The 20,588-nt window shown below is 50.1% G+C and overlaps 7 protein-coding genes across 7 annotated transcripts; 3 read left to right on the top strand and 4 right to left on the bottom strand.

Moving 5' to 3' along the window:
* Positions 1-1,308: 1,308 nt before the first annotated feature.
* M438DRAFT_410186 (uncharacterized protein) lies at positions 1,309-3,278 on the top strand (the record flags this gene model as incomplete). The annotated part of the gene is made up of 4 exons (XM_029910071.1): positions 1,309-1,600; positions 1,898-2,293; positions 2,923-3,152; positions 3,210-3,278. The coding sequence occupies exons 1-4, from the start codon at positions 1,447-1,449 to the stop codon at positions 3,276-3,278; spliced, it is 849 nt and encodes a 282-aa protein (XP_029754709.1). The 5' UTR covers positions 1,309-1,446.
* Positions 3,104-5,018, bottom strand: M438DRAFT_350391 (uncharacterized protein). The gene is made up of 4 exons (XM_029906618.1): positions 4,640-5,018; positions 4,482-4,586; positions 4,042-4,415; positions 3,104-3,991 (listed from the first exon to the last, which is right to left on the bottom strand). The coding sequence occupies exons 1-4, from the start codon at positions 4,808-4,810 to the stop codon at positions 3,394-3,396; spliced, it is 1,248 nt and encodes a 415-aa protein (XP_029754708.1). The 5' UTR covers positions 4,811-5,018; the 3' UTR covers positions 3,104-3,393.
* A 3,867-nt stretch (positions 5,019-8,885) lies between these two features.
* Positions 8,886-9,718, bottom strand: M438DRAFT_172562 (uncharacterized protein). The gene is made up of 3 exons (XM_029899136.1): positions 9,468-9,718; positions 8,989-9,419; positions 8,886-8,924 (listed from the first exon to the last, which is right to left on the bottom strand). The coding sequence occupies exons 1-2, from the start codon at positions 9,561-9,563 to the stop codon at positions 9,018-9,020; spliced, it is 498 nt and encodes a 165-aa protein (XP_029754707.1). The 5' UTR covers positions 9,564-9,718; the 3' UTR covers positions 8,886-8,924; positions 8,989-9,017.
* Positions 9,719-9,873: 155 nt separating this feature from the next.
* On the bottom strand, positions 9,874-10,738 carry M438DRAFT_285571 (chorismate mutase; the record flags this gene model as incomplete). Its single annotated transcript, XM_029901540.1, has 2 exons — positions 9,874-10,612; positions 10,668-10,738. 2 exons carry the CDS (start codon positions 10,736-10,738, stop codon positions 9,874-9,876), a joined length of 810 nt encoding a protein of 269 aa, XP_029754706.1.
* Positions 10,739-11,015: 277 nt separating this feature from the next.
* Positions 11,016-13,228, top strand: M438DRAFT_340596 (WD40 repeat-like protein; the record flags this gene model as incomplete). Its single annotated transcript, XM_029904340.1, has 3 exons — positions 11,016-11,123; positions 11,175-12,899; positions 12,953-13,228. 3 exons carry the CDS (start codon positions 11,016-11,018, stop codon positions 13,226-13,228), a joined length of 2,109 nt encoding a protein of 702 aa, XP_029754705.1.
* Positions 13,229-14,161: 933 nt separating this feature from the next.
* Positions 14,162-17,971, top strand: M438DRAFT_256855 (DNA/RNA polymerase; the record flags this gene model as incomplete). Its single annotated transcript, XM_029899725.1, has 1 exon — positions 14,162-17,971. A coding segment is annotated over one exon (3,810 nt), but the record flags the coding sequence as incomplete, so codon positions are not given.
* A 928-nt stretch (positions 17,972-18,899) lies between these two features.
* Positions 18,900-20,060, bottom strand: M438DRAFT_340594 (uncharacterized protein; the record flags this gene model as incomplete). Its single annotated transcript, XM_029904339.1, has 2 exons — positions 18,900-19,533; positions 19,609-20,060. 2 exons carry the CDS (start codon positions 20,058-20,060, stop codon positions 18,900-18,902), a joined length of 1,086 nt encoding a protein of 361 aa, XP_029754703.1.
* Between the last annotated feature and the right edge of the window lie 528 nt (positions 20,061-20,588).

The following is a 20,588-nucleotide window of genomic DNA, read 5'->3' as shown; positions in this document are numbered from 1 at the left end:
ACAATAGTTCCCTTTACAGTCCCGTCGTCGATAGCTTCTATGTATCAAAATGCAAGATTGTTCAGAGATTCAATAGTTTGTCCAATGAGGAGAGAAACCGTATCGTGCTTTCCATGAACATTCACCAAATCCCAGATAACTTCTTGCCTTTTGATAGCTAAGAATGAATTGTGATCTATGTACGGGAACATGTATGAATCAGCGATTCTCCTTTTCTATGGCGACAACTCGTTGGAAGCCTGCTTTCTTTCTCGAGGTTGTCACCGAATGGCAAAGCGGACATTGAATGACGGCAAGCGGACCGTGGATGGCAGGATAAGTAGAGAAAGAGACCCTGGAGGATATCGTTGTTTCTCTACAAAAGATGTTTAGTTTCGACGGGAGCAACATCTCTTGCAACATGAATCTAGCGACATGACTTGAGGAACCAGAGTATCTACTAGACTGTACTATCCACTACTCTCAGTTCCCAAAGACATACGACAGGAATGTGCACCGCCAGCATATCGAAAGATGGGCTTTCACATCGATTGCGAGATTGGTCATGTCCGTGATCATCCGAGAAGAAGGGATCTGAAGCTTCGCATATACCCTACACTCTCAAGTCTAAGAGATTATCATGCTCTCCAACCACCCCGGGCACCCCCTGGTTCTAGGTTGAACTTGAACAACATCTGAAGGAAGATCGAGTTGCTGTCTTGGGCCGAGCGACTTGACGAGCTAGTTCGGTTATCGTTGTTTATGGGAACATGGTTACTGTGCCCGAAGGCGCTTCCGGGACCTTGATCCAAATGTTCCATGACTGTGTTACAGAGTTGCGATCTCCTCCACCAGAAGCAATGGAACCAAATCTTCCGCATCAGCGATGGCATCGCACTCGACCTCAACATGCATCTCGAGATCACAAAACTCACCAGCCACAACCATGATCGAGGCACTTGCGCTGTTGTTCCATAACACCACCAACTCGTCATTTACTATGCTGAACGACTGTATAGATTGACTTTGCAACCTGTTGCTCCGCGGTGTGAATGGCGCATGGCAATGAAACTCGTCTTCATTGAGCGAAAGCACAACGTACACAGACGGAAAAGTACTCCAAGGGACAATAGCTCAAAGCAGTACAAGGCTCTTGAGACCAGAAAGATCATACGATGTCGTGGTGGTAGGAAGCTGGCTCACGCGTCGCGCTGCGTTGCCTCGCAAATATAAAACACCAACAAGTTTTTTGGACATTCCACCTCGAGTATTTTCAAATCCTGTGATATGTTTGAGGACGCAGTAGACACGGTGTGTGAGATGATCGGCGGTTTACTCAGCACTTGGAGGCTCAGCTGCTTGAACGAAAGCGCGCGTGTTGTGACGAAGTAAAACCATTGGAACAATCTTCATGTGTCGCTGAAACCAACATTGTACGGTACCGAGGTGAGGCGGTGAAGGACAAAAATGGTACAGTACCGAAGCGAGGGCTCGACAAAAGCCTTCCGATATCCATGGACCATTTCGCGGGATTCTGTGCCACCACACGGGTACTCCGTACGGTGTTCGGGGACATGTGGTCCGGTCGGAATGATGAACCGCGCCTCTGTTCAAAGGTCAGGTATGATTGTATATTGGTTGGTTGATGAATAGACAGGCGTCGGTCGAGGACACGATTAGGGTTTCGTGGTATAGCAGAGAGGTATTATGAATACGGGAGGATGTGATCTTCCTGGTGCCACATTGTTGCGTTTTGGCTGTGCCTATCATCAGTAATCAATCCATGTTGACAAGGCTCGGATTTTTGATAGGTTGATCGTTTTTTGAGCTGTCAGTATTCCGTATCCGAACTTCCCTCGTGAATGAAGCAGAAAGAGTTGCGAAGAGCGAGTGCTGCGATGGAGATGAATGTATGAAGGCACAGTCCCTCTGTCGCAGTGGTTTGCTGTGCCTCATAATCAGACGAACCGTGCGGCTGTCAACTCCCGGACCTTCACGAAGGCGCAATCATCGAGTATTGATTTTGACAGGTGCGGCCCGGAACGGCGGAGAAATGATGGTGGGAAGGCGCAAGCACGTATCATCGACGCTGTTTTTCCTCCCCAGATTGGGTACCAGGAAGATCGCATTAGATGCAGCCAGCTAGTGTTTATAGATTGCACATGCGGCGCCAACCCAGTCTGCTGGAGAGATACGATAATCCAAGCGTTGTATTGGATCACATATCGAGGGAGCTGGCGACAATTGTCATGCAACTGCCACGATATATTGAACATGCAGCCAGATTTTAGATCAATTGGTCCATTCGGTGCAGGTACGATTGAAACCAGATACGAGTTGAGTTGGCGAGTGGAAGAAAAGTGGGTGATTGGATATCCACGATCTGTCTTGATCTCTAACACCGGGTCAGCAGGTTCTTGAGGGAGTCACGACCAGGCAGTTGGTGATTGTGTCCAGATGCCTTTGCCTCTATGAGATGACACTGCGTCCAGCGTCGTTTCAGCTTGACATCTCAAATCTTCTAGTCGGCAATAAGACTCGTGGTATATATTCTACAACGGTCGGTTTCGCATGTCGGCGAAATTACCTCTGAGCGAGTCAATGAAGCAAATCATGCAAAAAACATTCCTCTGTTCTTCATGTGGAGCTTGTAGAAATTGGGAGGTGGGCGAATTCTCTTTTTTGGGACGCGCGCATGAGCCGAGGTTTTGCGACACAGCAAGCTCCTCTCCTATCTTCGAAGTCGCAACTCAGGCCCCGTCAACGATCACCGTTCTAGCCAAAGAAAATAGATTGAAAGATTGAGAATAATTTGGTCCGATCCAGTCTCAGTTGTGGTGGCTTTGGGTATCCAGTATGTTGGTTTCCGTCGTACAATGCCGGCCCGACCAAGCAATGATTTTGCTCGCACAATTTTGTGATTTAGAAGCTTTGCTTACCCAGATACTTTGCTACGCGAGTTGGTCGGACAAGTCCTCACTGTCCGACGGCGTATCGGCTATATTGGACTACAATGCGGTGTGCATGATCGTTGCATGTGCGCTTACTTCACAAGCCCGCTACTGCGACGCGAGTATCCACCATCGTCACCGACTTGCCATAGAATAGAAAAAAAGGAGTCAATGGATGAAGTGTTGAATTTAGTGTCAGCCGAATCGCGGACTGCACTTGTGGTTTGTGTCGTGACATTGGTCTTCCCTTCTTGAGGGGTCTGAATAAATGGTACATAGAAAAGAGAAAAGAAAGCAAAAACGAATATGTCGTCCCTAGACGTCGATGACAATCACCATTGGGTATGATTATTTTTAAAACCAGCGCTCCAGGCTCCTTACTGTGCCTTTGGGGTATGAAGAATGCATTGAAATAAACCGAACCATGATTAAAGCTCCCCTTACGCCATTTCATTCCTGTCGTTTATTGATGGCTTTGGGGCTTCGACGAATCCAGCGTCGGGTGTGGGAAACGAGAAGAAGTGGGACTGATGGCGTCGTCGATGGCATAGACTTGCACTTGAGGCTCTTTGGAGGAAGTCGATGCCTCAGAGTCCTTTCGGTAGGTCGCCGAACTTAGAGTTGCCTCGGAGTTTGCTCGTTCAATGGGGTCCATCTCATGGTGTCCGCGGTTGACGTACTCGAAACCTGAGTCCAGGGTATTAAAGCTGTCCCTACGGGTGCTAGTGGCGAAAGGATCTCTGACCTTTTGCACAAAACGGCTGGGACGTGAGCCGATGGTCGCTAGAGTGAGCGAAGGTGACTTGTGTGTTGGCAAGCTGCCACCTTCACTGCCTCTCGACCTCTTGATTTTGTCCTTGAATGAAGAGACTTGCGATGAGACGAGAGGGTAAAGCACACCACTGACGACTGCCTTAATGGAAGGCGAGCATGCAATGAAGACGGCGAGGTGGTTCTCCACGGAAGACCATATAAGGCAAGATGCGATGTTCCAGGAGAGATCGCCGTCTTGGTCGTAACGGTAGACAACGTATAAACGAATGAAACTAGCTGCGACAACGCTGGAAAACTGTCAGAGATTTGACGGATATAAAATGAACAATCAACTTACAATGCACCCAATGCGAACAAGAGGTTGAGAACGATTCGTTGAGTGAGACGGAGCTGCAGCTTCCAAGTAAAGATGATGGGCAGAACGTAGAGAATGATGTCGTTGACGATCATGATGATCGAATTGGAATAAAAGAATGCTTTGATGTCGATGCAAGTTCCAGGAGTATTCTTGTCCCAGAGATGTGCGATCGGTACACATTGGAAGATGATGACGAGAATGCTGCTGACACCAAAGCCGAATGCAACAAACTCCATGAACCAGATGACCCAGTGGTGCCAACGCTCGTACGTTGTGTGACGGTAGAAGAAGAGGAGCGCAAACTTGACGAACATGTTGCAGGCGAGGTAGAAGCAGAAGATGGAGATGTACAACTAATGACCCCGAATCAGTCCCATTCCCATCAGGGGAGAAAGGGTCAATTGAAAACTCACACCCACCTTGTAAAACTTGACTTGATCTGTCGAACTTGCTTCCCAGTCATGGCTGCCAAGGCCATACTTCGTCGCGATACATTGTAACAAGGACATCATCACTCCGCAGAACTATGATAAGATGGTCAGTATATTGATGGAAGCTTTTCATTCGGTGCACATACGCCTGCCAGACAGATCATGATGTTCTGTGCATCGAACTTTCGTTGTTTAGCATTTCCAGTGACCTTTGCGAATCGAAGTGCGAGTGCTGATAACGTCGAGAAGGAGAGAATGACATTGACGACCACTACCAGGTCCTTTCGATTCTCTATTGCGAAAGCGTCGCTACCCATGATGACGAAGACGGATGGTGATCCAGGTGTGGAAGAGTGTTGTCTGCTACCCAGATGGAGGCAGTCGAAGACGAGTGAGGCAGAGGGGGAAGGCGTAGCAGTTGTGTTGCACAGACAGACGATGAGGGAACGTGATGAGGGAAGAGGGGACCGTTGTAAAGGTAAAAGAAGGGTCTATAAGAGGGACGTTGTCTGTAGTTATCTTTGCACGATGGACCCACCAGCATATGGCAAGTCGGCTACAATATAGAGTAGATTGAACAAGGAAAAGAGACTTGCCTTGTGGCGAGACCTTTTCTGCGAACCATATCGCGCTAAACGAAGCCCTTTCCGTGGAGGCTTATGCAGGTGCTCACTGACTGGGGAATGCGATAATGATGGGCTAGAGGGTGGGTGTCAAGGGCTCAGTGGTTACGTGCGTGTAATGCGCGTATTCCCGACCAAGTCCAACAGTAGAGTACTTACTACCGCTTAGTACACGCTGCAGGTCCTATTAGCACCAGGTTAGGGCGGTTCCGAGACGATCGTCGACGGCTCACTCGATGGGCTGCACCATATTCGGACAGTCCGCGTCAAGGAGGTTGGCGTAACTTTACTCGGACTGCCTTCCACAAAGCGGATAGCCGCAGGTACTCGAGGGCAAGCGAGTCGGCAAAGGCATCCAGTCCGAGGCAAGACGGTGCTGGTGTGGCCGATGCAAACCCGGGGCATGTCACGTCAAATTCTGCGTGACCAAGGTCCAGACACCATGGATGGTACGTTAGCTGTCAGGCTAGTTTGGGAATAGTCTGGCAGGACATTGGAGCTCGTGGGATTCTGCAGATCCTGTCATTGATCGAGTCTGAATCCATGCTCCAGAGCATGGCGTAGGTGAGGCGTCTGCTCGAGTACCTGGCTATCTGGAGGACAGCGGCAGGAAACCGCGATCGAATTGCGCGCTTGTCGACAAAGAAGAAAAGCAGACAAATGTGGCAGCTGCAAGATTCGATGTTGTTGGGAGCTTCAGGACTCCATGTTTGGGGCTCGGCCGTCAAGCGGAACGCTCCCGCCCGCGCCCGTCCACGACGCTAATGCACGAAATCACGTTAATCCTCTTAGAACAAGCATCCGTCCATCAGCCATCTCTCCAAGTTGTTTAGATCCCCGTCCCGGGTGGAGACATCATGTCTGACCTCGAATTCAGTTGCATCCTGATCAACTCCTTGTTGACACAAAATCATTTACCGACCCGATGGATGCTGCTGCACCTCACCAAATCGTCCTCCTCTGCTTGTATATTTTTTGATTGCATCCTGCAAGATCTTCCATATTCAAAACACCTTCTTTCGAAGTTTGCCTCTACCAAGTGCCGACTTCCTGAGCCATCTTTCATAATAACGTTCTCACAGATATGGTAGCAGTTGCTCAGCCCCCACAAGTCATACCCACTCGTGTCGGGCTCGTTCATGCCTGACTTCATGGCAGACCCCACACGCCAAGTGCTGGGAGGCAACGGTCAAAGGAAGCCGTCTGATGTACTATTATTCCTTCTTGTCTGCTCGCTACGGGATTGTGTTTCTTGCAGAGTCATACTAGCAGACGGCATCGCCTATGTAAGCACATTTTGGGAGATTTCCTGAACGAAATTCAACCCCAGTCCACGTTGTCGAGTCAATTCTCCGAGGTTTCAGCCCGTCGTCGCTTTGACTACTGACTTTTAAACTTTCGGCTCGCATGCAGAATTCAGGAGTCGAATCCCAATACAACATCGCTAAAGCGGCCTCAGCTTTCCATCATCGCAGCGCCCTCATAACCATTCATGCTAACGGCCTTGCGTTCACCTGCGATGGACAGGCACTTTGACAGAGGAAATAGACTTCACTCGTCATCCTAGCAGTGGAGTTACTGCCCCGTCGGATATGCCATCGGACCAATCAACAATGCTGCATACCTGCCCCCTCGCTCGAGCCCTTCAGATTGAGTCAGACTCGTCTGTTCCCCTGCGTCGACACATGTCAAACTTGACATCCCGGGCCGTGCCATTACCTTGAAGTCGAGGCCAGACCTCAGAGAAAGGCTCGGAACTGGTCACTCCCGTGTCCGGAGCCGGACATCAATACCATATATACCTCGAAGATATCGACTGTCTCCGAGTAGGCGACGGTTTGTGGAGCTGTACGGCTGCCACTTCGTTCTTGTCAAGCATCCTCCGTCGTGAACGATCACCCCCGAGTACTCTGAGACAAGAGAACGGCAACCGAAGTCGCCTTTCACACACACAAGCCCTCGCTTACAATTACGGCAGCCAACATCCCCAGACTCGATCATGCCGAACCTACTTTCTAAAAACTACAGGTGGGGTTACGAAGCCCCTTATAGCAGCATATACACCCATGTTTTCGATAATGCTAACAGCTTGTGGGATTTTGTGGATTTGATGGATCACATTTTCCTGCTGGTCAGCCGTGCCGTCAAAAAGTGTCATGATGATACTTTTGTAATCTTCTTCGCTTTGACTGCCATGGCTCGCTCAAATCCAGGGGCTGTGGTGTGTGTCAAGCCGATGGGGTGTTTTTCGAGATCAGAAGGTGCAGAGCTTCAGCTGTTGACGGATACGACTTGAAACTGTGACGCTGAAGCTACGATGTCAGAAGAGGCTTCATCTCCGGAGCAGATCAACACCTTGTATCGTTGTGCCTATATCCTGTTGCCTGGGGGAAATTTGTATGATCTTCTCTCCTGCAGAGGCTCTCACGCATGTGTACGATTACCAGTCGTACTCATGGTCAGCGAATGCAGGTACCGAGCACGAGCGCAGATGCACGCAGGTGACTCTCTCATGTCGAGCATGAGCAGGATTATCCGCTGGATCCGGCATATGGTGTTCTCCTGAGCAAGACAAAAGGTAGGAGTCTTCCGCATTCAACTCCGGTGCCCCTCTTCAGTCCGTTCGGCCATGGCATGAGCCCTCGCTCTTCAGACGCGTGTCACCCATACATGAGCTCTTTCATGTGTACATGCAAGTCCAGGTCTTTGTCTGCTAACAGCTCGTGCCCTTGTGCAGCCCTCTTGCCTTTCATCAGAAGACACCGCACAACCGGGCTACTGATATCCCGACACAACTAATCTTCTTCCTGATGTTCCATGCTATCTGGACTTGTTTATTCGGGGTTTCGAGCGCCGCCTAACATCAACCATTCAAGATTCGTCAGTGTATGATTCCATCACGCCGGCACCTCGCAGCCTCTTGCCAGTGTTGTGTCAGCTCGCCTTTCTTCATATCTTCCTATACCTTTTTCTCTATACTATCTCATCTTTGACTTCCATCCTATCAAGCTCTTCTAAAGCTCATTCTCATCTGTGTAGTGGTGTAACCAGCGCTTTAGAATGGAAGTAGGTACGCAGGCCTTGAACCCTGATTTGGTCAATGACTTTTGCCAAGTGTGTCACCCTGTCCCAAGAAAGTATCACTCATGTCAAGCGACCATACCCTTCCACCGTCACCGGTATCACCCTTTAAAGCTTGTTTGAGAGCTTTCAAATGACACTTAAGCTCTCCATTAATCTCAGATATCGCATACTCGCATGCCGTCCAACTCAAAGCCCGGGATCTTCACAACACGCTGCTCGATACAAAAGCATCACGATCAGCAGATCAACTCACCCACCAGTATCTTCATTCTGTCAACAACATCCATCAAACACAGTCTTAAAAGCAATGAAATACAAGCACGGATCCTCGTCCCGGTCCATGTTTTCTTCTTGCATGAACATGTGCGTGAACATGAACATGTATACAAAGTATGAATATTGCTCAGCAACCCACATATCTACATATGCATGACAGCATTTTCGAGAACAAGGGTCTAGTGGTCTAGGAAACTTTGGATAAGTGCAATATTATCGCTTTCGAATTTCCTGAGCGGATGAATTTGTTATGTTTGAAAGAAGGGGATTTCAATTCTTGTTGGTTACAATTGTGTGAGATGGAGATTGGGATTGATGCACTTTTCCTCCTGCTATGGTGATGCATATGTTGTTATTCCATCGTGTCTTGGCTGTGGTATTGCTTCTTCGTTTGTGCAAGTATTGGCGTCTTTCTTTTGTCGTCTCGTGATTGTTTGAGGTGAGGTTGCTGAAATTGTGATTGTCAGTGGTGCGCTCTGTGATTGTGAATATACAGTAGATGACAAACATACTTTTGGAAAGTCTTGATGTGGAGATATCACTACTGCTCTTTCTCGGGATCAGAAGCGTCCTCCTTGTCGGTCATCTCTTCATCCTCATCGGACTTCTCCTCCTCCTCACGCATCTTCTTGATACTGAAGTTTATCAGGTTGCGGCCTTCGCCAGTAGCTGAAGCACACATGTCCTTTGGAGTTACGGTCAAGCGACGATCCCTGATAGCAGTGAGATTGGCATCAGCGAAAACCTCGAACAGCAAAGCCTCAGACATCATCTGCATCTGCTGGTAGATTGTGTCACTGAGAACGAGATCCTGGAAGCGGCCATTGTCCATTTCGTTCTTGATGCTGTGGACAAGCGATTTGAAGTGCTGCGGGTCGAAGACGAGTTTGTTGAAGTCTGCTGAGGGGACCACTGAAGGAGCGGTGGGACATTGGTTGTGAAGCTGTGTAGTGTTAAAGGAGTGTTCAGCGTGGCTGCACTGTGGACTGACCTGGGTTGGAGGGGCTACATTCTGTGGACTGGAGTCCGAAGAGTTGGCTACGATGCCTCTGAAGGGCATCTCGGTACCGGTAGTAAGGCTGCTCATGGTAGTTATTGGAGTTGGAGTTGGATGTTGAGTAGAGGAGCAGACTGAAGAGAGAGAGGAGTATATATGCTGGGCTAGTGAGTGATAAAGCTCTCGACTCGCTCACTAAGTTGACGGGTCACGAGTGATGATAGGCGAGAATTGAGAAATAGGAGGTCGGTGAACAAGTAGAAGCTTTGAAAGCAGAGGTCGGGCCCAATATGATGGTGATCAGTCCCTAAGGGATATGAAGTGAATTGCTGATGAGCTAAATCGAGTATGTGATTGAGGAGATAATCAAGTGTGTGAAGATGAAGAAATGGACATTAGACTACTCCCATTGAGTGTTCTTAAGACGCTGCATGAGGTAATCGACTTCGACTTCTTTCGTCAAGGGGATGACATAGTCTTTGTACATGGCAACGACAGCGTCGACGTTGATCTTTCCGGCCTCATCGGCCTCGCCAGCCGAGATGCTGGGATCCGTGCCGTACGTCTTTGCCTTGAGACGCAGACGCTCAAGGACCTTCTTCTCTACGGCAGCATTTGTGATAGCGTCGTCAATACCCTTGCGGTCCTCGCGCTTGATCAAATCGACGAAACGCTCAGTCTCTTTCTGGAACTTTGCTTCTGCGACAAACTTTCCGAAGTGGATGCGACGAGACAGGGCTTGCAGACAGTTCACGTCGCAGGTAGCGGCGGAGCCAAAGTTCTCCTGATTCTCACCACGCTCTTCACGACCGTAGTTGATACACGCGGCGGGTAGGATGTGCTCGGTGTAGTGGTGTTTCAGCTTGGTGTTGATGTTGACGTCGTTGGGATGCAAGATCTGAGGGTAGTGGATGGGCTGCAGGATGGGCTCTTGCAGGGCGTCCGGGAAGAAGGGGTACTCGTCGGGTGACTGGTAGCGGCGCACGAGCGATTGGAAGCGCTCCTGCTCACGGATCATCCAGTCAAGCAAGCTGTATTCGCAGTCGGGGATGCGGACCGCGCCCGGCTTGTAGATGGAGGGGTTGAGAGGGAACTGAACACGCTCGATCAGGTGGAAGGTGATGGTGTCCTCGAGCCGGCTGACTTGTATCAGCGAGTGCAGTCACAGTGGGGGTGTCGTTGGCCATGAGTTACATCAATTGGAAGCGGATGTTTGCCAGGTCGAGCGCCTTGCTGGCGTCAGAGAGGTCGATAGCTGTGTCCATGTCGCTGGTGGGAAGTCGAGTCTTGTTGGTGAGAAGGTCAGGCTTGTTGATGAGTCTGGAAGATCCAAGAGGACTTGTTGCGACACCGGAGAGGGTGTTTCTTGGATTCGTGGAGACTCGTCGAGCTTCGTGCTTCAGCCAGCATCATCATCGTCAACAGCCTCGGCCTCCGTGTCACCATCCTCTAAACTTTTGCCCACGCGACCTGTTCGCCTGTTATATGCAACAAAGACTAAACATACGCTTGATAATGACTTCATAGTCTGGACCATACAACATGTCGACGCAAAGAGGCCGCAATCCTCCTCCACCATCGTCGTCGTCGCATCGGAGAAGACCTTCTGCCAACATTCCGCAATCCGACGACGACGAGGGCTTACTAGGCGTACGTCGACGCCAGCTGCCATGTTGAAGCCTGCCCTAATCAAATAAACAGTCGCGACAACTTGAAGCCTTTGGCCGCACCGTCCATGCCACGGCGAGCCACTTTATCGGTCCTCTCGGGGGTGATGGCCACCACTACCAAACTGCCCTAGGCGAGATCCACCGCGAACTACGGCGACCTTTGATACAGCGCTCTGTCTTTGAGCTTGCCAAAGCTTCTCCCAAGGAACTTGTTCGATCTACCTTTTCCACCTCCGAAATACAGCACCGCGCTCTGGTCCACCTCCCCGATGATCTCCTCCGCCACATCCCCGAACGCAGCAGCACATACTCCCTGTTCCAAGGCTTCCAAGCCTCCAAACCCGAAGATAAGAAGAAAGCCCCTCGTAGTAACGACAAGGGCCAGAAGCTACTTGGTCACGACAGCGACGATGAAGCAGAGCCCACCCCCGCGAGCGCCTTGAAAAAGCTCAAGTCTAAGCGGGCAAATATGGATCACCGTCTGGAAATGATGGGTATCCGCAAGAACATGTGCATCTCCGAGATCAAAGAGATTGACACAAAGATTGCGAATTTGAACACAATGAGAAAGATTGTCCTTCAACGACTAGCTGGGCACGAGCAGGAGGAGGTCGACCTTGAACATGAGATACAGGAAATGACCGAGAAGCTCCAAGATATGCAAGAAGCCATGGAAGACGCCGCTGCTCTGGCCACAAAGTCACCGCCCTTGGAGCCAACAACAGAGACACCTGCTGCCGACCTGGCCGAGTCCACAGAAACCTTCATGTCTGAATCTGTCTATGAGAAGCTGCCCGCGCCGTCACCGGTCAAGACGGATAAAGAGAAGGAAAAGGAAAAGGAGAGAAAGAAGCGTCGCGTCAACAGGCGCAAGTCTATGCCCGTTCTCCACGAACACATGGAGAAGGGCTCACGCATTCGTGAATTCCCCGCCCATAATGACATGATTACCGCTCTGGACTTTGACGCTCCCTTTGGTACCCTGGTTTCTGCTGCTCTCGATGACACCGTTCGTGTATGGGATCTGAACGCTGGAAGATGTATTGGTCTTCTTGAAGGCCACCTTTCTTCTGTCCGCTGCCTTCAAGTATCGGAAAACTTTGTCGCTACCGGCTCTATGGATGCTAGCATCCGCTTTTGGGATCTGAATCAAGCCGAGTACACCCCACCGCCGCCCTCACGGAGCAACAGATTCGGTCGGGATACTGAAGAAGAGGAAGCCGACGACGCCGACATGTTCTCCGACCCCGAATTGGACCCTCTCCCTATCGCCCCTACATCTTCTATGCAAGATTGCTTAGTTGTCGAACTCTCTGCTCACGTTGCTGAGGTCACTGCTCTTCACTTCCACAAGAACACCCTTGTTTCTGGTTCGGCTGACAAAACGCTCCGTCAATGGGATCTGGAAAATGGTCGCTGCGTACAGACACTTGATGTCATGTGGGCAGCCGCGCAGGCCAGTGTTTCCAACAACACATTCGGTGCTCCTTCGCCGGCTGCTACAGACCCCACTGCTGCAGAGGGCTGGTGGCGACCTGCTTCTGGACGTCTACCTCCTGCAGAAGCGGACTTCGTTGGCGCTATCCAAGTATTCGAGACAGCGCTCGCCTGCGGTACTGCTGATGGTATGGTTAGACTTTGGGATTTGAGAAGTGGAAGTGTTCACCGCAGTTTGGTTGGTCACACAGGACCCATCACATCTCTAGCTTTCTCTGGCATTCATATGGTGACTGGCAGTGCCGATCGCAGTGTTCGCGTAAGTAACTGTCATTTCAGTTATCAAGTTTTTCATGCTAACAAAATCTCTAGATCTGGGATCTTCGTACCGGCGGTATCATTGATGCATTCGCATACGACTCACCGATCGTCGACTCATCAGTCGATGCCAGACATATCGTGTCGGCCATTGGCGAGTCTGTGGTCAAGGTATATGACAAGACGGATGGCAACCAATGGGACTGCGGACCTGGCGCCTCAGCAGAAGAAGATCAAGGACCGCTCTCGGCCATCGAACGTGTCCGCATCAAGGATGGATATCTGGTTGAAGGCAGAAAAGACGGTGTCGTCGGAGTGTGGTCATGTTGATAGCCCGGCAATGAGAAACACAAAATCACACATGTATGTTTGTTCTACAAGAGATTTTGCTATTGATGTCCAATTGCAACGGCTTTTTCGTAGATGAAAAAGTCCACCATCAAGGTCTTGCAATCTCGATTGCTCTTGAATATGCTAAGTTCAGCATGTCGATTGAAGTCTGATTGTGAGAGTAGGCTGCACTTCTGAGCACTTTGGCGATGCTCGGGCACCAAAGTCATGGCATTGCACAAACTCGAGCAATGAACAGAACAAGATAGAAGCAAGGCACGTGTAAGGTTGCCTGATCGGAGGCGAAAAAAGGGCAAGTCCGACATCTTGGCGGGATGATGAAAGTCCGGGGTGGTTTTCTTTTGCTCTTGCTTCGCCGCTTGCACGAACTTCGATGATGATTTTATTCTTGTAACCACTTATCAATACCCTTTGCCGTCCATTCTGTCGTCGCCTTTCTGCATTCACGTCTTGTTTTCATCTCCGTCTGCCTGCATATCTCCAGTCTTTACCGGTCGTTCCGTCTCTCACTTCCACGCAATCACATAATTCGTCAGACTCGAAATGCTCGTCCGAGCAGCTGGTCGCAGGACGCGGCGAAACACATCTTTACAGCTTACGCAACTCGCCGACTCCTTATATCTTCCTTTCCTCTGCCCCGCTCAGCTTCGATGGAACTCGACACACTCGCAGCAAGCTCCGCAACCACGACCATCGACCCGTCTTCAATCGTCACAGCCCGACAAGACTCAAACGAGGCGGTTAGCCACAGTCACCGACCAACACTCAACAACCTCGGACTCATCACGATGGACTTTTGGTGGTGTTGAATACTCTCTGAACCCCAAAGACACCCTCATGCTGCAGCACAGTGTAAACGATGCGTCTGAATCACAGCGCAGATACAAGAACGGTCTTGCTGGAAACGTACCGGATCTGATGCAAAATCTACACACATGTCTGAGAGTGGAGCGTTTCGAAAGGGCTGTCCTCGTCATTGAACGCCTACGGCTCCAGTGCCATCGCGACTCATTCGAGTTGCAGCACGCTCATAATGCATACCTCACGGCCTGCTTGGAAAATATCCAGGCTAGCCAGCAGGATGATCGACTTGCACCGTATGATGCCATGCGGGACTGGTTCGAGATTGAGCTCGTCCAGAAGGAGTTCAATGTCGAAGCTCAGATTCTGGTCACCATGATGCGCGCTGCCATGGCTGCACTACAAGGCGTCAAGCAAGAACGTGCTCTGCGTAGATACGCTGAACTTGCAGAAGCCTCTGGCATTCTTGACGACGTTTGCGACGCCGAAGACTTTTCTGATGACGAGTTCTTGAGGCTTGGAGCTGTTCTTCCCACACTCAAGTCAAGATCGGTACATGAAGCAGAAGAGCCCATCGAGACAGCCAAAGAGGTTCCTTTTGACCCCTCTGTCCAAGCAATGCCTCAACTCACCGACATGCCTGCTATTCTCGAAGTCGCCCAGAAGGGAATGGGCTTGGCCTCACTCAAGCAAACTCTCAGCCACGCATCTCCTGCCCTCCAATCAGCAAACACACCCGAAGCCATGGAAAAGGCGAATCTCACACCCGAAGAACGCCAGCGTCTTCTCGAAGAGAGTGCTAGTATTGCTGCAATTGCTCGTTGGAAGTTCGAGGAGGAACATCTGCAAAAGCTTGGTATACACACAACCCTCGAAGCAAGACCACTAGGCGCTTTGATGTGGCAATGGTATTCGGATCTGTTGCCCGTCTTGCGCGAAGAAATTGAAGCTTGCCGCGCACTTCTGGACGGGCCACAACAACCAGGGGCGACAGATGATCGTCTCATCTACGGCCCCTTCGTCGAAGCTGTGCCAGTCGAGCAACTTGCAGCTACAACCATCCTCAGCGTTATGGGTTCTCTTGCTAGTGGCAAGGAGAGAAGTTCCGGCACGTACAACAGTAATCAACGCCTTGGCCGCCTTACTGCTTCGCTCGGAAGGACTATGCAAGATGAAGCCAATGCGGAAGCCGCCAAACAACGGGCTATCGCTGAACGCAGAGCAAAGCTTGGTCGTGCTCCCAAGAAAACGAAGCCAAAGCAAATTCATCCTGGCTATGACACTGAAATGCACGTTTGGCCCAGCGACGTCCGCGTCAAGTTGGGCGCCATGCTTATCTCAAAACTTATTGAAACTGCAAAGATCCCCGTCACCAGACAACACCCCAGGACGAAAGAGATGGTTACACAGCTTCAAGCCGCTTTCCTTCACAAGACCCTGTATGAGTCAGGAAGAAAACAAGGGTGGCTTTGTCCGAGTCCCGACCTCCTCCACAAGCTTCACCGCGAACCCGTGGGTGGTCTAATTGCCAAGAGGCTTCCAATGGTAATCGAACCAAGACCATGGACAAACTTTAGCAAGGGTGGCTATCTCAATTACCCCACGCCTGTCATTCGTTTTAGTGGAGCCGATGCAGTTCCACGCGATTACGCATATGCTGCCATTCAACGAGGTGATCTGGAAAAGGTCTTTGAGGCTCTCAATGTTCTTGGAAAGGTGCCGTGGAAGATCAATGAGAATGTTTTGCGTGTGCAAATCGAAGCATGGAACACTGGTGAACCCATTGCCAACTTTGCTCCTTTGGACCCGAATATCGATATGCCTCCCGAGCCTAACAAGTCCGACTCCAAGGCCCGTCGTTCGTGGATACAGCTAGTGAAGGATCTTGAGAATGTCAAGGGTGGCTACCACTCACAGAGATGTTTCCAAAATTTCCAGCTCGAGATTGCTAAAGCTTTCAGCAAGGAGAAGATCTATTTTCCCCACAACATTGATTTCCGTGGTAGAGCGTATCCGGTCCCTCCTTATCTCAACCACATGGGCGCCGACAACGCCCGCGCTCTGATGACTTTTGCGAATGGAAAAGAACTGGGCGAGGTTGGCTTGAGATGGCTCAAGATTCACTTGGCGAACGTTTATGGTTTCGACAAAGCCAGTCTTACTGAGAGAGAACAATTTGCCATGGATCACTTGGAAGATATTCGCGACTCGGTAGCTAACCCTCTTGGTGGCAAGAAGTGGTGGCTCGAGTCTGAGGATGCATGGCAGACTCTGGCTGCTTGTTACGAACTCAAGGCTGCCATGGATCTTCCTGATCCTACCAAATACGTCTCCTACCTCCCTGTACATCAGGATGGTACTTGCAACGGTCTCCAGCATTACGCAGCCCTTGGTGGTGATGCTGCTGGTGCTCGTCAAGTCAACCTCGAGCCTGGTGACAGACCTTCTGACGTCTACACTGCCGTCGCTGAGGGAGTGAAGGCCGAAGTCGAGAAGGACAAAGCTGCTGGTCATCCTGTGGCACAATTCCTTCATGGCAAAATCACTCGCAAGGTTGTCAAGCAGCCTGTCATGACCAACGTTTATGGTGTCACCTATTATGGTGCCAGAGAACAAGTCAAGAAACAGCTTGAGGAGATCTTTCCCGAAATTCACCGTCATGACGCTCTGGATCATCTTACTCTTGCGTCTTACGTAGCTAAGAAGATTTTCAAGTCTCTTGGCGAGATGTTCAAGGGTGCACAGGCTATTCAAACATGGCTGGGAGATTGTGCAGACCGCATTTCTACCTGCGTTACGCCTGAGCAGATTGCGAGCATCCAGAAAGATGATGCAGAAGGCAAATCAATCTTGCCGGCAAAGAACGCAACTCCAAAAAATGCTGGAAAGACGAAGGCCACTGGCAGCAGCTTGCGCGCCGAGGCATCGAAACAATTGTTCCGAAGCTCCGTTATCTGGACAACGCCTCTGCGCCTGCCGGTCGTACAGCCATACCGCTCTTCCAAGCGTCGTCAGGTCAAGACCAATCTCCAGAACATTGCTCTCCAGGAGCCGACATCGATCGACCCTGTGAGTAAGCGCAAGCAGTTGCAAGGTTTCCCTCCCAACTTTATCCACTCCTTGGACGCAACACACATGATGCTTTCAGCCATTAAGTGCAACGAAAACAATATCGCTTTTGCCAGTATTCACGACTCCTTCTGGACCCATGCCTGCGATGTACCAGACTTGTCCAAGGTTCTCCGTGACGCCTTCGTGGCTATGCACACTGAAGATGTCGTTGGCCGCCTTCGTCAAGAATTCATTGCCCGCTACAAGGATTGCATGTACCTCGCTGCCGTCGACATTCGCACACCCGTTGGCAAGAAGATTCTCGCAGCACAAAAGGCACGTCCTACCAATCGTGGAAAGGTCAAGCAACTACAACCCGCTTTGATCGTTCAACTTTTGGAAGAGGTGGAGCGTCTGCGTTTGATCAACAGTGAGAATCCTGAAGAGGTTGCTCAAGGCGAGGGACTCATCACTTCTGGCTCCATCTTCGCCGAAGAAGCAGATGCCGAAGACGCCCTTACCGTCCCCATCGAGATTGTCAACTCACGTCTCGGCGAAATCCCTGAGAACAGCGATATTTTCGCCGCCTCCGAACTCGAAACCAATGATCTCACCGAACCCGTTCTTTCCGACAACGACGACGTTGACATTACCTCTGACGACAAAGTCGCCAAAGCTGCCGAAGACGCAGAAGCAGAAGACGATGCAGTGCCGACGCTGGAATCATTGAAGGCGAAAAGGGTAAAGGGTGCGAAGAAGGAGCAAGTCAGAAAGGTGTTTGTCTGGCTTCCACTCAAGTTCCCCGAAGTCCCCGAGAAGGGCGACTTTGACGTCACGAGATTGAAGGAGAGTCAGTACTTCTTCCACTAGAAGTTCTGAACGTTTTTCATCCGTACATGTCTTTGTATATATATATAAGTTTAGAAGGAGAAGTGATTTATGGTGTTTATTGGGGGAGATTCTTGCATATGGGCGGTGTTGTTGTTCGTGAGCGGCAGAAAGCGAGGTGTTTTTGTTTCTTTTGGAATCGGAAAATCGCATGTGTCAAATCATGTAATTGTATATCATATCTGCATCGCCACTTTTCTTTTTTGAGAGGGTTGATCTTCACCACAAACGACTTTTTACTCTTCAATTGTCGCCGTCTTTTGTCTGAACCATTTGAAGTTGTATGATTGTCGATGTGAACAGAGATTGGCTCAAATTTCCAATGAGTGAGGATCTGGAGTCAGTTCGGACCGAGAAGTCCTTCGACTACCTACACCGCGTCCTTGTTTCCATCCAGCGTGTAGTCAATGTCATATACCGAAATATCATGAGACTCGTGACTTCAGATTGAGACCCCGACAGACATTGTTCATCACGTCGAGAGCCATAAAGGGTTTGAGATTTATGGATACTTGAAGATATACGACAGTGGTGAGCACAGCTCGCCATTTAACGCCATCTTCCGAGAATACCTCACCCATATATTGGAATTCTACCGCGTGTTAGCTATTAGAAATGCAACAGTAATTTCTGAACCAGGGGTTTCCAGTGAGAGCGTGTGGACTAGCTCATCTCTATCTACGGCTATGATGTCACGGGAAGCATCGTGAATAGCTATAGAAGCGATAGTTCGAGATAAATGATGACGGGAGGATGGCGAAAGGTGACAAAATCTAGCACATGGGGATACAGCGTAGTCTTTGCGTTATGCTTTCTCGAACTGGCGAGATCCTAGACCTCCTGCTTAGAACCACAAACGATCGAGAAAAGTCTAGATATGTCTTCGAGTCTACAGAGACACAATATGCTTCTACGCAAGCGCGACATAGCCACATCCAGCTTGTACAAATGTACCTTGACCGGCGTACCCGTATGTGACTGCAATGCCCTTGCTACACTGTTCGTCTTGCGTAAGGAACAAGTCGCATCCGTAGCCCTCTCCAACATAATAGTCCATGGCTACACAATTTGCGTCATCGACACAGGCCTGACAGCATGAAGACGCATCTTTATTGACGGGATCTTCGGTTCGCCAGTAAGATCTAGTATCCAGCCCATCAGGGTTTCCGATACTTCCGAGGCCGGAATAGAGGTTAGTGGGAGCACATTTGGCCGCTTGGGTTACAGTGGCGGATGCAGTGGAGGTGTAGCTGGTCGAGGTGCAGTCGATGGGATATGTAGTTGTGATGGTCGGTCCGCCAGACAAATAAGTCAAGCCTTGTATGCTAGAGGTGACAGTCGTTGTAGAGTCCCAGTAGACGTGCGTGCTAGTGGTCAAATAATAAGAGGTTCTGGTGACAACATCGTAGTCGGTCCTCAGATTTGTGCTAGTGACTTCGCCTTCTGGGTAGATGGTCGTATAGGTAGCTGTGGTTGGACAGTATGTTGGGAGCGGCGAAGGTGTAAAGGTTCCTGTGTATTCTGTGACAGTCGCAACTCCAGTTCTGAGAATGGGCTGTTAGCTATCTCAAACAAGAGAGAAAGACCAAAGTATCGTAACGTGAGAATAGAGGACGTACTTGGTGGCAGTCGAAACACAAGCGCTGGTAGAGATTGTGGTCGTGGTATAGTAGCGAGTCTCATAATCGGTGAGGACATAAGTATATGCCGTCGTCAGACTACCCAAAGATAATGACTCGGTTGCAACATAACTCGCGCTCTCAACGACACGGGTAGAGGGTTCCAGGGTAGTGGTTGTGACGTAGTAGACTGTGCCGATACCACTCGAGGTCACCGTTGACGTGGAGTAGACATCGGTCGTCGGGCACGCTGAGACAGGGTCTGATACCGAAGTAGCATTGACTGACGCAGAGATTGTGCTGAGAATGCTCGAGAGTGTAGAGTTGGCAGAGGTAGGCGGTAGAGCGGTGGCATTGATCGACGAGTAAGGTGCGAGCACTGGGTAGGGCGCCGGGACAGCGCTGTGGACAGTCACGACACTGAGCGCGAGAGCAGCAACGATGGACTTCATCTTGGAAGGGAAAATCTGGTGTTTGAGAAGGAGGAAAGTGTGAGGCAGCAGCATGTTAAGTCGCAGGAATACCCATCACACCAAAGGCCTTACCTCTACGTTGAGGCAGTAGACGAGTCATTAGATTGGATACGAAGTTATGCTGCTCGCTACTGCACTGAAAATCTCATCATCGGGACAAGGGTATGTACACGGGTCCACTGGGCACCCGCAGGTAATGCAAGATAGCGGATGCGACATCCCTTCTTCTTGCTGTGAGAAAGTCATTGCGATGGGACCTGAAGATCGTTGCCTTTCGAAGAGCCGCGTTTCACGTCGGAGCGTCGCCGCCACAACCGATCCACCGCTTGGCTGTACGACGAGCATACTCTACTCGTCTCAAAATAGAGTCTGTACCACCACCATCCTACCATTTAAGACGGCATCTCTCGATGCATAGAAGATAGATTGGGTGCATACTCACAGGATTACCATATCAGACGACATGTCAAGGCCTCACAAGAATCCACTGAACGCGGTACATTACTG

The sequence above is a fragment of the Aureobasidium pullulans genome (assembly GCF_000721785.1).
Source record: "Aureobasidium pullulans EXF-150 unplaced genomic scaffold scaffold_48, whole genome shotgun sequence".
Lineage (NCBI taxonomy): Eukaryota > Fungi > Ascomycota > Dothideomycetes > Dothideales > Saccotheciaceae > Aureobasidium > Aureobasidium pullulans.
This window is presented reverse-complemented; position numbering and strand designations above follow the sequence as displayed.